Genomic DNA, 16,466 nt, shown 5'->3' on the forward strand with positions numbered 1-16,466 from the left:
GCTCTATTTACATTATTTTTGAGTCTCACTCTGTCTAGTGGCATAAAATTAGAAGTGTCTGAAAAGGTATACTAGAATAAAAATTAGTAAAAAATGCAATTGAAACAAACTCCTACAGGAAAATACGTAGAAATGTAAAAATGAGTACTTGGAATAATGTAACCTATGACATATGTGACATATCAGAAAGGGGTAATGACAAAATTAGAGGAGATAAAGCCACTGCAAATGACTTGATGCTATTAATTGACTTCCTGGTCTTCTAGTGGTTACATTCAGTGAGAAAATCTGTTTCGTATAGAAATTTGAGGAGTACCTTGCATTTTGGGGAAGCAAGTTTGAATAAAGTAAACCTTGTCATTGTGTTACAAACTTCCAGTAAAGTACAGGAAACAAAACTCATTATTTCAAAATATTTTATATAGAGAATAATGTAATATTTGTCATAGCAGCAAAGTCAAGTCCATTGCATTAAACTAACCAATATTGATTAGGAACAGCCTTTAATGAAAGATGAACTATAATGATGTGATTTTTTTTCCAGTTACACGAAAATACACTGAAGTAACTTGGAGAGTGTATTTCTGTAACCTTTGTAATTGTGAGGGAAAATTATAGCTCTAGAATAAGTAGAGGTGCACTCAAAGTGAGGTCATATATTTTTTTATATATATATATATATTTTTTTTTTAAGGTATGGGACAGTTATGGACACCTACTGTACAGCTCACAGCCCCATGAATATCCTATAACATCCATTGCTTGGTCTGGAGATGGAGAATTATTTGCTGTGGGGTCTTTTCATACTTTACGTCTATGTGATAAAACTGGGGTAAGTAATAATGCTGAGAAACGACAGATGTGGAACTGTGCAAATTTATTGATAATACAGTAACTATTCCTGGGGATATACACGGACAGGCAAGTATTTTTATTAGCAGAAACTAGTCTTGGCTTCCAACATCTTTATACTGAATGCATCTGTCTAAGATGTTCCTTTCTTGATCTGCCTAGCTGCACATCTAAATATGTTCTGGGTAGGTAAAAAAATCTTTAAATAATATTGTCTTTCTGGACATTACATTTTTCTGGTTTTGTTTTTATTTTTTTTTTCCTTTAAAACTGTAGGAATTTACAAGCATATCCTTCAAGGCTATCGTGAAATGCTATTAACTATAAACAGCAAGTAGTGTATGACACTAAGCTGTCTTTAAAAAGGAGATAAAAGAACAATGTCCATGGGGGGAAAAGAAAAAAAAAAAAAAAGGAATAATAAAATTTCCTATGCATATATTATTTAGCTTATTTTTCCTTAAAAATTTCTAAGAATTGACAGGCCTATTTTATAAGATCACAAAACGCAGTTGCCAGACATTAGAAATGATAAGGCTAAAGCAGCAGTAAAAGAAGAGCTAAGAGAACATTTATGATTTTGTTTCTGATGTAGGGACAGGGCATAATTATTCTAGCTAAGACATGCTTTAATCCTCTCATCTGAGCTTCTCTATTACTACCTGACTGTAGAATAACAGAAGAAAGACACGCCTAAAGGAGATAACTCTCGTTTTGTTGTTGTCGTTTGCTTTTTTTTTTTTTTTTGACTTGCAGCTTTACTCCAAGTTTGCTGTTGCTGACCTAGTATTTTTTTTTTCTTCCAACTTGGTCTCCAATTAAAATTAATGTGGTTTCATCTGCCTTCGCTGGTATTCTAAAAAAGTTAGCCCAAAGCACAGATTGACCTGATTGTCTCTGTGGGTTTCCTGTGGTTCTGCATCTTTTTGTTCAGACTCGAATTGCATCAAACCTTGCCGGTTTGGGACTTTCATTGACCCATTCTCTACCTCTTTTGTTGTTGCATTCATTGCGCTTTTGCTCAGGTTGGGAAAGCAGCGTTTGCTGTGGTGTCTCAGGGCATCTTCAGTACCTCAGGTTTTTCCCTACTGTGAACTGGGACGGCACGTTTCAGGTAGCTTTACGCTCATAAAAATAGCCTTTAAAATTGTATGAGAAGAGGCATGCAGGGCAGGATCTCTGAGTCTTTGTATTTCACTTTCTGTACTGATTCTGATTTTGGTAATCTTCCCTAAAAAAAATTAAATGCAATTGAGGTCTTTATATTTGAAGTGGGGATTGCTTCAATTTTCTGTGCCTTTCCCTCTTGCTTTGAGAAATTCCTCATGCTACTTAATCTGTATAAGTAAAATCTGTGTATAGTTGTCTTAAAGGAAAAGAAAACACCTCACATGCAATTTTCTTTTGGAAAGCATCACTCTACAGATTAATTTTTTTCATCTACTTTATTTAGATATCTGAATTTTTAAGATATTTGTGTTAAGGAGATTTTTTTATTACCTAGGTGTTAAAAGCACACTAGAAAGTTCAGAAGAGTAAAGTTGAGTTGGAGCTTTATTAACTTGTGCAAACAAGAACAGGTACATTTCACACAGGTTTAAAAAAAAAAGACACTAAAGTAGGTATAAAAGATATAGAAGTAAAAAAGATATTTCCTGTCTCTTTTTGGTATATGTTGTGAGAACAAATATACTGCGAGAAGTTTCCTTTTATCACTTCACATTTCATGTGGATTATACAAAGCAGAGAAAATGCATATTAACCAATGCAAACACTGTTTGTTCCAACAGATTACAATTTCCATCAGGTAATGCTTTTCATCATTGAAACTATCCTTTTAAAAGCAGGTGTATCTTACTGTTAGATTTCTCTGCCTTTCTTTTGTTCAGAGTTAAATACTGCCTCTCTTTGAAGAAAATGGATAAACACTCCGTGCATGCAATCGTAACGTTTGTGCGGTCACCTCTCCACTGTCAGATGGTGGGACCTAAGGTGGCTGTGCACAGCCTGTGTCTCCAGTGGGGACATCATTTCTTCTCCCTGGCATCCTTCTGGGTGGGTTAAATTTAGGCGTGGACAGTGTGTCGTTGTGCCCCCAAACTTTTTTTCCTAGGCCAAGTGGATAAGAGGATTTGTCTCCATTTAATCTGCCATGTAACCCTATTTGAAATATGATTAAAGCAGTAACCTGCTCTGTTGCCTTTCCATCTCCCTATATAAATATGTCATTGTAGAAGTGTTTATACACATATAGCGTATTTTGCAGCCAAAGAAGTTATGTTTATACGAGTACAATTACATCTGTGTTGGACTACGTTATGTGACACAGTGCTTTAAACAACCAGACTAGCCATTACCACCAGTATTCTTCCTCAAACAGCACTTTAGATTGTGCTCTCTTCTTTCACAACCAGTTTCTGCCTCCTTTCTGAGTACTGGGATTACGGAGCTATATTAGCAAATGGCAAACTGAGATAAATATGCTCTTGTGTGGGTGATGCCAACGGTCTAAATAACATTTTGCACTCAATATAGATTCAAGCTTAAATGTGGCAAGGACTGATGTTCCGGAAAAGGAAGACAAATACTAGATATTTTTTCCTGCCATCTTGTAGGCTGCTTTGTATAGCTTTTGTTTCTGATCCCCAGGGCATTACTGTTTTTCTTGCTAGCCATTATATAATCTAATTTGTTGTGAGTACAGCTGAAACTCCTGCTAACTGAAAATGAGTAATTTTTTTAATCAGTATATAATAATAAGTCTGCTTGTGGACTTTTAAAATAAAATGTAGATAGGGCTTTTTTTTCATAAAATTAAGGGCTCTTTTACCTGGTTTATTACTCAACTCTCAAAGAAATAAAGGCATGTACAGTAGCTAGTGCCAGATGCTTTTCTCTATTTAGCAGCTAGCAATGATGAATTATTATCTTCAGAAGTCGTGACTTTTAATGAAAGTTTCTTTCCTGACGTGAAATGTAAATAGTTACTAAAGAACTAGCTTTGCTAGTATTGGGGGAAAAGGAAGAATGATTCACATACCACCAGAGTGATGGAGTTTGAAGAGAACCAGACCTGGCTTTTACTGGTCAACATAGACATTTTTATTATGTCTGATGTAATGGAGCTATATTGGCAAATTGCTCCTTAGGGAGCCATCAGGCGATATATATATCATTAACTCTTCTCTAGCATATGTGTTCAGTTTGGGGACATAATTAAATTAAATTCTGTTAGTGTATGTTCTTTTCTCCTATTCTTTTTTTCTTCCAGGATACTTTGCTCTGGCAGCTGTACATTAAGAAAGAAAACTAAAAATATAATAGTAACTCTTAGAACAGTTTTATTTCTTCATTTAAAAATCACCTTTGCTCTTGATAGCTTTATTTATCTAAAATAAATTATTATGGCTACCGTACAGAATAACAAACAAAATATATTTACTGTTGGAGTTTGTCGTCTGCCCCAGTGTCTGTGATCGTTAATCCTGTAGAGGCTACTAAGATGAATTTTAAGGCATAAATATTGAAATGTAATGCTGGATGTGTTGATAGATAGACTTGAACCCTCCTGGTGTTCACAGCTTTTCCAAATCTAATCGCTTGGATGGAGGGCAATGCTTAAAAAGTTCATTTATGTAAGCTATTTCCTGTGGCTCTGCGTGCTTCCCTTGACATTGCTGATCAGGTCAAAATATTTACACAGCAAGAGATGGTAAGAATGACTGAAATTCACTGATTTCCTCCTTCTCCACTCCACTCCCACATAAGTGCCTTAGAAAATGGACCCTACCCATCTGCTCCTAAGACAGGTTGTGTCGTGAGTGCTTTGGAGAGTAGAAGAATGATATAAAAACCACAGTAATAAAATCTAGGGAACGTTGCCTAATATCTGTAGAAAATAAAGGGAAAAGATCTGCAAGTGTAACAGCTATTCCTCACCCCATATAAAGCAAGTGGAAGTAGGGTGCTAGGGCTAAAAGTATTGACCCCTGTTGTAACATGGTTCTTTTCAGCTTCTTCTCAAGAAGACAAATATAATGAGAGTTGATTGCATTATTTGATATCCAGGATTGGTTATATGATAAATAGTTAGCGGTGCTCTTTTTTCCTTATTTTTTCAACTATTGATAAATGAAGGAAAAAAGGCATCTAAGTTTTTTAAAACTACAGCGTAGCAGATACCTACAGAGAAGCTTTGAAAATAATTTAAGATCTATCTTTAAAACCATGATTTCTCTTCAGGACAGTGAATTGTGTGACTGGCATAAAATTAACATTATAATATGTCCTTTATATTACCATTAGATATTAGACTAATATAAAAAGATGGCAAGATTTTGAAAGTGGCTGTATACAATGCATGTTTCATGCTATTCAGAGTTGTCCTAAACTACAGCACTATAGAAATCACAGCAAATCTGTTTCCTATAGAGTTACAATGAGCTTTGATCCCATTACATTTAGTCTTGCTTCTCACAGATATGCATTTGGCATTGTAGCAAAATAAGGTTTTTTATTTTTATTTATTTTTATTTTTTTCTGTGCTGTCTCTATTTCAGCTACCTTTATTAACAGTCATGATTCTGAATTCTTTGTAGCTCAATAAAATAAAAAAAACTACAGATGGGTTTCCCATGGAGTCATGTTGCTGACCAATTCTTTCCAAGCTGACATATTTTAATTTATTAGAATTGGCTAATGTGACTTCTGGAAGAAAATGAAAACATGTGGATCATCTATGGAAGTAATAATCTATATAAAGAATGACATCAATGTTTCATTTTCTAAGGTTAAGAATTTATATGGGACAGTTTGTCATCCTATTTTTAGTTCTTCCAGGGTCCAATAATTACGAGAGTGTGCTTGGATTTCAGGAGAATTTTTGGAAAGCAGCATAATACCTCCCCTGGAGGTACTGGCTTAGTCCTTTTTTTGATAATTAACTTTAATTGCCGGAGCTAAGTCCAACAAATGTTCGAGAAGGCAACAGGAACCCTTCTTATTCCACATGTTGAGGAAAGTTTCTCCTCCTCAGGTAGTAAATTGCTGTATATCCACCCGTAGCTCGGGATTCCGTAGCACCAGTTAATGCATGTTGTCTGTGGTCTGTAGGATCTTCTGTGGATGCTGGTGTGGTGGGAGTTGGAAGCCTGGTAGGGGTGCTTTTGACGCAATAACCCTTATGTTTTATACTCAGTAAAATAAGCGTGGAGTCATATAGAGACATACGCATCCTACAAGCTAGGTCTGTATGTGTACGCATATTCAGGTGCTTCGAATGCAGCTGAGTATAGATTTGCTTTGGATAATTGATCTTATAATCTTGCAATATTTTATGTGTCTTCTGTTATATGAGAAAATGAATAGGCATTTTCTGAAGTGAAACTTCCAGGCAGTTTGCACTAAAACATCACTTGCCAGCCTTAATGGACATGAAGACTGCAATGTGTTCTGAGGTATCAGCTACCAATGCACTGATGTGAATTCCCCAGCAGGGCACAAGCCAGACTGGTCCTTCACTTTAAAATAAACAAGTGAAAGTTCTCATTTAGCAGCAGCTGAGCCTTTGTGCAAGTGTCAGCCTGGTCGGGCTGTGCGGGGCCAAGAGCGCGCGGTTCCTCTTGGTCCCTTGTGCTCTATGAATCCTGGTCTGCAGGGCAGATCGCATGTAAACAAAGGCAAAATTAGAAGAGATGATTGTTAAAGCCAGAAGATTAGGTATGTTGTGCAGGTTCTGACTTCATGGGGAGGCGCAGCAGTATCAGCTTTAGTTCAGCCTGTGTCAGTGCTCCCTGCACCAAGCTCCATGCACTTGTAAAGATACCCTGAACAGAGACCAGCCAGGAACAAGGAACCATCCATGGTTGACATTAGTATTATTTTTTAATCATTTAAAACATAACAAAATGCTCTTTCTTCATTATGTTTCTCTTCAATGTATTTATGCTGTGGTATTATGTGGATAACCATTCTTAACTTACTGCACTCGGTCCAGAAATAATAACTAACTCGATCCTTCATATTGAGTCTTGATCTATCAATTATGCGTTTGAAAGGCTGTCCTTGTTCCTCTGCATTTGCTCATTAAAATTGACCCACGTCTCAAGAGCCTACTCCGTTTCCATTTCTGGAAGTCAGACAACATTCAATGGCCGCAGTGCTTCATCTATTTTTACTACATTGTGTAATCAGAAAAGGGAAGCTTAAGTTATTGCTTTTAGGTATTCATTTAATATAATGAAACTTCTATAACTACTGGTTTTGTTCTTGAGGGTAGTTCACTGAAATCAATAAAGAATTAATTATGACACAGGAGAGGTATAAGCCAAAGAGTAATAGCACAGGATAGTATTGCAGCATTTCGGACAGCGTTGGAAGAACATTCGTACAGTCATTCATACAGTCATAGCCATACCCTGATTTTTTTAACTCAGTATAGGGAGGAGATGCATAACAGTTTGAAGAAATTGTTTCTGTATTGCAAATGCAGAGATAAATTATTTACTGGAGCTTTTTGTGTGCATGATGTATCAGACATCTTCAGGGAGTAGGGGTCACAGGAGTGCTCTGAATTGTATCAGGTGCTTCCTGAAAGGAATAGGAAATAACATTTTCTAATTGTTTTGTGTTTTAAAAAATGTATATATTTTGGGTTGTAATCTGGAAACATGTTACTAGGTGTTTGAAATACCTGAAAGAAAAGCAGACTTTTGTCTTTAAAAAAAAGTCATTTGGGAAATGTATGCTCCTTCAGAGGTGCAGTCTATCTGCTCTGCATAAAAAAGTTAGCCCAAAAGCCAGATGCTTCAAGCTCCATGATGTGGTTCTTAGTTGATGGCTTGAAGCCTTCATCTGACGTAAAAGGCCTTAGAAAAATATCCTGTCTGCTCGAGAAGATCCTAATACCCAGCTTGGAAACAGCGCTTCTTCACACTCTTTTCAGACCACATCTGGCCAGCTGTGAAAAATGTCTCAGATGTAGGAGGACATGCAGAGCATTCTGAGTGTGCTTGTTGCAATCATTGGCCCTACAGCTCAAGAGCTTGCTCATTTCCCATGTGAGGATGTCAGACATAAATTAAAGATATGCTTTTAATTACTACGGAGTGTCTCATACAGAGCTCATCCTGGTGAGGCAGAGGAGTAAGTTATGAACTTTTCTCAAAAAAAAAAAAAAAAAGAAGAAGAAAAGAAGAAGGAGAAAGTAATTACCTTCCCCAACTGCAGATTGTATAGGCAGTGAACGGTGTGTCTGAGCCAAGAGGCATGGAAGCTGAAACCTTGGAACTGAGTGCTTGGAATTGGAAAGTCAGTCAGTGCTGACATTGTCTTTCACTCGCCCTCGTGTGCCTAGGCAGTAAAAGAGCTGTAGCTCAGTAAGTCATCTCAGGGAGTACGCTGCACATTGTTAGCACAACTGGCAGCTTGAATTTCATCCCGTTGTGTTTCCTTGCTATTGAAAGTTGCTCTGACACCTTTATTTTAATACGATTTTTGCGATTTCATTTCGTATAAATCACACGAAGACTTTGTGTGAAGGACTTCATATTTCTCTGGTCTTATGGGTACTGCAAAAGAAATCAGAGCATGAAATGTGTTAGAAACATTAGGTGAGTGTTTTCTTCCAGCTGTCTCCCCTTTGGTGTAATATCATGTATCTAAAAGTCACGAGAATCCAATGTCTACGTTTAACTTCGATCAGATGTTTTTTCTTAATGATTTGATTCTTAAGTTTTCAAATGTGTTTGAATATTCAGGTAGTTCTTCAAGAGCTAAATGCTATGAAAAATATTCTGTTACACAGTTCTGAAGGGGCTGTAGCTGAGATTTTCTTCTTTTAAACTCTGGTTTAAATTCTTCCTCGAAGTCCATAAAAAGGTTATTTCATTTTTGTCACCCACTTTCAGGGAAACGCTTGTTCTCAGGTTTGGGATGAGTTGTTTGAACTGCGTTTCTGAGACGCAAGAAAGAGAAGATGGGTGTCGTGGTCTGAAAATTCTAGTTTTTGACAAGAGTGTATTGATAGGCATCCACCTCAACTTTAGAGGAGTCTTGCACATAAGGCTGCGGGAATTTGAGAATAAAGGTTTTCACTGGAGACAATGTAAATATGGGAAAGGAATAAAATGAAGCTTAGCATTAAAGGTAAGCTGCTCTAGTTCTCTCCAAGGCTAGGCCAGATCTCAGACCGTGGTTGCAGTAATGTTTCAACTTGTTTTTATTGCAGGCAGAGCAACTGGAAACATTGGTACATCTTTCCTCTTTAAAATAACAATAACAGAGCCTAGAGAAAAAGGCGGGCAAGGTGTCTAGCATCTTTCTGTGCTAGGAGGAGAACGGTGCGTAGGCATCGCTTTCAGTGCTTCTCTTCAGCCACTTCGGTTGGAAGCACGGTGAGGAGCAACGGCAGCTCTATGTGCAGCAGCAGGGGCTGCTTTAAGCTGATTTTTCTGGGCATTGCTAGTTCTGTGTGCAGGAGCGGCCGCCACTGCAGCATGAACTGAATGCACACACTGAGGTCTGTGGCCTACTGTACCAGTGTAGCCAGTGTCATTGTTTCTAAGTGTGCTTCCTTGATTTTTATGTAGTGATCGTCTAGGTTTATGGATGGCTAGGTACGCTTTAAGCATACTGTGTCTGGTTAACTTTTACCTAATGTACTTCAGGCGCTGGGATGTTCTTCATTTCTGCCGTACCTGATGGTTTTCTTTTTGTGTCCCCACTTTTCAAGTAATCTAATTTAAGAATCTAATCTCTTTGGTTTGCTTGTTAAAGTTGTGATAAAAAGTTATGGCATAGACACATTTATTTTAAAAAATGTGAGTAACTCTATTTATTACAATCCATTATTTCCAAAAAAAAAGTACAAAATGGTTAAGAATTGTTTTCTCTTTTTCTGCAAGTGGTCCTACGCTTTAGAGAAGCCCAACACTGGCAGCATATTTAATATTGCTTGGTCTGTTGACGGCACTCAGCTAGCTGGAGCATGTGGCAATGGACACGTCATCTTTGCCCACGTTGTGGAGCAGCGCTGGGAGTGGAAGAACTTTGAAATAACACTGATTAAGAGGAGAACCATGCAGGTAATCTTAACTGTGCAGAACTCTACGTCCTGAGTAGTCGCTTTCTAAGGCTTTTCTCAGTACCAGATTTGAATTTTTAATCCTCAAGTAAAAAATATTACTGATTATCCTCTTTTTCCATGAATATATCAGTGAAAATGTTAAGATCATAAAATGGCCAGAGTTAGCAAATAACAAATAACCATCCCTTGTACAGCAGATCAGATCTCTGTAAACTAAACCATACTGCCGGATGAGCCAGAAGTACTTTATCCTCCAGAATAAAATAAAGCCCATTTGGAGAACATGTGAAATTAGCTGTGGGAGGCAGTTTATGAGAGATAATTTCAAGTGTAATGAAAATGTTTATGCAGAAAACAATACAAATACATGGGCCAAAACCAAAGCATGGTATTATTTCACTAGTGTTACAGTAACTGTCAGCAAAGATGAAGCTGCAGGACTAAGTGTAGACAATACAGAGGAACTTTCTTTGCCTTACCTGCATTCATAAGATGCTGGAGGGACTGATGCACCTCGTAACAGCTAATCCTTTAGCTAAGTGTGCTGTGCCCGTGTCGTTAGTGAAGATGAATGTTGCTGTCTCAGCAAATTCCCAGATACATTTGGTTGCTGGCTGTAGCTGCTTATCTGCACCACATGCTGTGTTACAGCCTAGATCCAGATCTTCCAAAGGTACCGAACTTTGTCATGTATCATATAACATACATCAGGTACCCGCTGGGTGCTTCCAGCCCCTGAGTGCTGAGCCATAGGCACCGAGCTCCGGGGGAGCTGCCAAGTCTCAGCGCTGCTGGAAGCCAGCAGGCCCTACATGTGGTTTCTGGAGCTTAAGCTCAGGATCCTTCCTTTGAAAAATCTTGGCCTGGATCCACATTTAGGTTACCAAATATCTGGGAATTAATACAAAAATATGAATTTTACCTTCTAACTTGTCTTCTGTGTTCCCAGACACTGACTCACAACATTTGCTCTGTGGACAGTGGGGTAATATAAGATTTCCATCTTACAAATTTTCCAAATTACACATTTGATATTAGACACCGGGCCAATATTTTCAATATCAAATTCAAGTTCCTAAATTCCTAATTAGGCCCTTAAATGTTTTTTGGTCTCAATTCTTTCATGTTGACTATGTAATTGGGAAAAGTTGTAACAACAGGAATGCTGTATAACAATTGTGTCTAGTGGGTGGGATAATATGAGTCAGTGTCTGGGAACACAGAAGACAAATTAGCAGGTAAAAATTCATATTTCTTCTTTCATTCCCAGACATCGACTCGTAACAGATGGGCTCTGTTAATAACTCCAGGGAGTTTGAATATGCAAACAGCTGAGGAAGGATAGCTAACCCTGATCCAAGATTTTTATGTTATTTTATGTTATTTTATTTTATGTTATTTTATTTTATGTTATTTTATTTTATGTTATTTTATTTTATGTTATTTTATTTTATGTTATTTTATTTTATGTTATTTTATTTTATGTTATTCCTATATATTTATATAGAAAAATCTTACCCACAAAAACTTTCTAGATGCATTCCTTTGTCCTTATTATTACAATAGCAAAGTTAGTGATGGACATATCACTGCAGTGGACACAAAAAGTAATATGCCTTTGGAAATTGTTCTAGACTTCCATAATAATTGAGTTCAATCCTCATTTTGCAATCGGTTGAAAAATGGAGAAAATAAAGGAGAAATTACCACCCCAGTAGATTTCATGCAGCTACGATCTAAAGACATCTTTGAGCTCAGAAATCTGTGTTGATTACAGGCAAACTGTGATTTTCTTGTAACATTGTCATCTGAGCAAATTTTCACAGAAATGACACAACCTGCTTATCAAGGTCATATCCTAAATTTCTCCTAAAGTATGTTAAATAGCCAGAACTGTTCAATAACTAGACAGCATATCTTTATCAAAACCTTGGTTATTGCTAAGTGTTCAGATGGGATCATGGTGGGATCACTGAAGTATTTATTACATTTCAAATTGTTTAACCAGCTGAACAGTGAGTGTTAAAATGGGAACTTTCAGACGTCCTCAATCACAGATGCTTTTATCAACTCCATGTATTATATTTGGCTTATACCTTCTGTGTTCCGATTAAGCATTAATTATTCATTTCTTTCTTTTAAGGAAGTCCATCGAGCTCTTGAGTAATTTTTATTCTTTGAGCATTCCTGCTGTTGTGCTTTTTCTGTTTTTGACAATTGACTCTTTGAGTACCCAGCAGTGATTATGCTTTTGATTTTTGAATAGAACATCCGTTCACAAAGACAGCAAATTAACAGCTAAAAATTACATTTAAAGCAATTTCCAAAAATTTGTTTCAAAAGCATATTCATTGTTTGTTCAGAGTTTATAGAACCTGTGAATTTTAAGTTTACCACCAGTGCTATGAAAGTGCCTGTTCCTATATAGTTGTGTTCTTCTCCTAATGGCATAATAGCATCAGCATGTGCTTATAGTAAGAAAGTATATAATATTCAGTAATTTTCATTTCATTTATTGCCATTTTATTCAACCAAAGATTTCTCTTGATTAGGTACACAACGTTATCAACGATGCAGTTGATTTGCTGGAATTCCGTGACAGGGTTATCAAGGCCTCTTTGAACTATGGGCATTTGGTTGTCTCAACTTCTCTTCAGTGTTATGTATTTTCGTAAGTAATACGTACTCATGAAGCTTTTTTTGAATTTAGTTAACTGTTGCAAGAAAGCAGCAGAAACTTTATTTGAAGTACCGTAGTTCATGACCTATTTGTTTTTGAAACTAATTGAAATATTCTATCTAGCATCATATACAACAAAATGTATTTGAGTATAGTTGCCTTCCTTCTGTCATCCAGCTTCTTCTAGCTTCTTGTACAGCCAGGCAGTGCACCAACATGTGGCTACAAAAATTTCTGCTCTTTTCAGATAGAGGCAGCAGTAAAGATGGCTGGATGCAAATGTGTTTGTCCCCATTAAAGTCACTGGATGGAGTCACCTATTTGAATACTGCTTCTGGCGTGCCAGTTATTTTGGAATAAAATCAGAATGATTCAATCCTACATCATTTTTTAAGAACATGATATTCTGTTTCGTATGCTGAAATCTAAAGTTTACTCCTAAAGCAAATAATCAGCTCAGTGAGACGACTTATGTTGAACAATAATCCAGCCTGTAACAGGGCGTGTATCCTGACTCCAGATCACTGTAAGAGTTGAGCTGTGATTTAGAAGTACTTTAAAAATGTGCTTGCTTCATATAAAAGTGATTTTGCTGTTCACTCAGACTCCTAGGTCAGCTACAGCTAATGTGAAGGGATGCAAAAAAGAAAGCAGAAGTGTTACTGGATCATACTGCACAGTTATCAGTGTTACTTGGCTTCTTATGTGTTGTCTTCCTTGTTGAAAATCTCCCTTTATAAAAATGTTAAGTGATTAAAATGTGCGTGCTTTACTTAGTGAATTCAACTTTGTATTTACAATGGTATGTTAATGATAATGGTTTTAACAAATGATGACTTTCTTTTTCTTGTAGTACAAAGAACTGGAATACACCACTTATCTTTGACCTGAAGGAAGGAACAGTTACTTTGATTCTACAAGCAGAAAGGTAGCTTGCTGTAATGGTCATTATTAGATACTTCTTAAGATGTGTTTCATGAAAAACTTTGCCACCAAGTTCTTAGGAAATAAAACAAAATAACACACAGGAAATTTTAGAAATAGACAAAAATATACAGTATTGGTAAGTAGCTTCTGAAGGCTTAGCCAGTGTATTTGACATACATCAGTGATGGTGGTAATGAATCTTCTCATATATTACATATGTATGGTTATACTCATTTATGGAAGAAAGTAAATCTTCCTATATTACAGTAACATCTCTTTTTTATGTTCTAAATTGCTTTTTTGAAGTGGAATATATTTTATAGAAATTATCTTAGGCCTCCAAGCTTTATTAGAAACGTTGCCAGGTATGCAAAATAAAAAATAAATGATGCTTTCATTTTTCTTACATATATGTACTATGTTTACAAGAAATTACATTTTTTTTTCTCCGTTTAAAAATGTTTTAATCTGTATTTCCTGAAAATCATTTGTCAGAGATCTTTACATGTGCTTTTGTAGGAGAGTCTTTTAAAGGACTACGAATAGGAGCAGAATTCAAAAATCTTCAGTTTCAATTTTAGTCTTAATTCTCTTGGGCAAGTATTCTTGGACAAGTTTTCCAGCATAATGCAGTGCAATACTCCCTGCGTTTTTGAGTGCCCCAGATTAAACACGTGTGTCTTGGACTGCAGAGAGACTGCAGTACAGGAAGGGGAAACAAGTAGCCAGGATTCTGAAGATCAAATTCTAGATTTGAATTTTTGTGCTGCTAATTAAAAGTGTAGTTTGCAAACACGGTACAGGTTCTGTGGCAGTGAAGGTGATCCCTACTCCACAGAACTGAACCTAAGATTTTAGTAAAATATGTCTACGTTGGCAGATCTGTGTGCAAACAGATGGTGGTTCATTTGGTGCCAATGGCAATGCTATTTACAATAGTTGGGAGTCTACCAACTGTTTTTCTTATGGATGTGTTTTGTGTCTATGAACTATAGATACTGTACTCAACAAACAATTATTGTTATGCAGAAGTATTTATATTCTATATAAAAGACTGCAACGTGTTCTGGCAAATAAATTATTTCACTGAAGCTCTACAGCTAAATAGATGGCAAGCAGTTTGTTAACGGTGTCTTCTATTTTTGTTTGTTATAATCCAGTCATAGTGAAGGAAATGATACAGATAATACTATTTCAAAGCTAGCTGTAAATATTAGAGCTTTTTCTCAAATATATGCACAAAGTCCAGAAACCAATGGTCAGGGTCCTCGTGTGGTGGTGTGCAGGGAATACTGTGTGCAGCTAGCTATATGCTGTGTCATCAGGCGTCATAAGATTAAATCTTAAAATATCTATAACTCATAAAATCATAGTAATTCCAGATAATAAATATTTCTTATGGAAAAATATAACATTCACATTAAAACTGAAGTCATCTTCTCAGAGCTTTCAGAATGCCAACTATGTGAGGCTTAGAAATTGTGTCATTTAACTGAACATTTGCAGAATATTAGACAATTGTCTTGGCTGAATGGTAGAAATGGTAGAAATGGTCATCCTTCTTTTCTATATTATTAAACAATTAGCTTTTTTTTTTTTTTTTTTAGGCATTTTCTTCTCGTGGATGGTGGAGGACTTTATTTATATTCCTATGAAGGAAGATTAATTTCCTCTCCAAAATTTCCAGGAATGAGAACAGACATTTTAAATGCCCAGACACTATCTCTGAGTAATGATACTCTGGCAGTAAAAGACAAAGCTGATGAAAAGGGTAAGTTCTCAGTTCTGATAGTTCCATGCTTGCTAATAATTTATTGTGAAATTTTCAGCATATGTGCATTTAACTTTGTTTTCCATGCTTAGCATAATTATTATAAAACCTAAGGACAGAGCATAAAGAATTTATTGATGGTATGAATTAAAGATAATAATACAATAAAAATGACTTAAAATGATGGGTCTTGTCTACCTTTAATTAAAAAAAAAAATGAATTAGAATATATATATGTTTCCGAACTTCCAGCTGCATGTAATGGATTGAAAAACCATGGAATATTTGCAGTAAATATTGCACGGTGGCTCTTCCATAATAATGAAATGGACTTTTATAAGTAACACTATATTTTACTGCATATTATTCCAAAGAAATAAGTGGTTTTCAAAACAATTATAAACAGATAAGTGAAAAGTTGGATTTTCTTCTGGTCTTTTTTACTCTGTGTATTTATATTGCACAAGTGTATGTACGTTTTTTTATATATTAGTACGTATAGCACAGGCTATAATGCCATATTGACACCTTTGATGCAGTTAGGATAAGAGCAGTAGAGGTATTATGGATAAATGAAGAAAACATGGAAAAATCCTACAAGAATACTGACTGCTGTCTGTATCTACATAAACTTCGGATTTTGATGGTAAATCCATTCTCTGGCCCTGTTCCTTTGGCCATCATCCTGAATAAAACCCAAGAGCATCTCCAGCTCCAAATCTTTGCTATTAGTGTCCTGAAAATCTTGTCAGCCAGTTCCGCACACAGGCTAATCTTCCTCAAAATTGTCATTTACAGAGCTTGGGTTTCTGGCTATGTTGTCAAAATAAGCTCACCAAATGAAACTATTGATAGTAGCTTCTGTTCTGCTAATAAGTAGGGATTTGTATTTTTATTTTCCCCTATTCTTGCTACGAATCCCACCAGTAGTGGTAAAAAGCCTTATAATATGCCAGCACATGGGAAAACAGATTCTTGGCACAGGAAGCTGTGGCTTATCTAGGCCTGTTTATTCTTCTCAACTCACCCTAGCAGAAGCATTTTTTTCTTTGCCCTATTTTGAGGGCAGGTCTGTTTTTCATAATGCAGTGCATTATAGAAATATCTAAGAGCTGAGCGTGCTGCAGGAAGCAGTTTGCACATCAGAGCCA

The 16,466-nt window shown here is 36.3% G+C and overlaps 1 protein-coding gene across 2 annotated transcripts in view; it reads left to right on the forward strand.

Annotated features, from left to right (window-relative positions):
• The window catches only part of IFT80 (intraflagellar transport 80), a 47,085-nt gene that overhangs the window by 18,889 nt on the left and 11,730 nt on the right, over positions 1-16,466 (forward strand). For both annotated transcript variants that reach the window (XM_035334389.1, XM_035334388.1), the window contains exons 8-12: positions 695-832; positions 9,756-9,935; positions 12,490-12,608; positions 13,471-13,545; positions 15,152-15,315. In XM_035334389.1, coding sequence (XP_035190280.1) covers positions 695-832; positions 9,756-9,935; positions 12,490-12,608; positions 13,471-13,545; positions 15,152-15,315 — 676 coding nt within the window. The remainder of the gene's footprint in view (positions 1-694; positions 833-9,755; positions 9,936-12,489; positions 12,609-13,470; positions 13,546-15,151; positions 15,316-16,466) is intronic.

The sequence above is a fragment of the Oxyura jamaicensis genome, chromosome 9, assembly GCF_011077185.1.
Source record: "Oxyura jamaicensis isolate SHBP4307 breed ruddy duck chromosome 9, BPBGC_Ojam_1.0, whole genome shotgun sequence".
NCBI classification, from domain to species: domain Eukaryota; kingdom Metazoa; phylum Chordata; class Aves; order Anseriformes; family Anatidae; genus Oxyura; species Oxyura jamaicensis.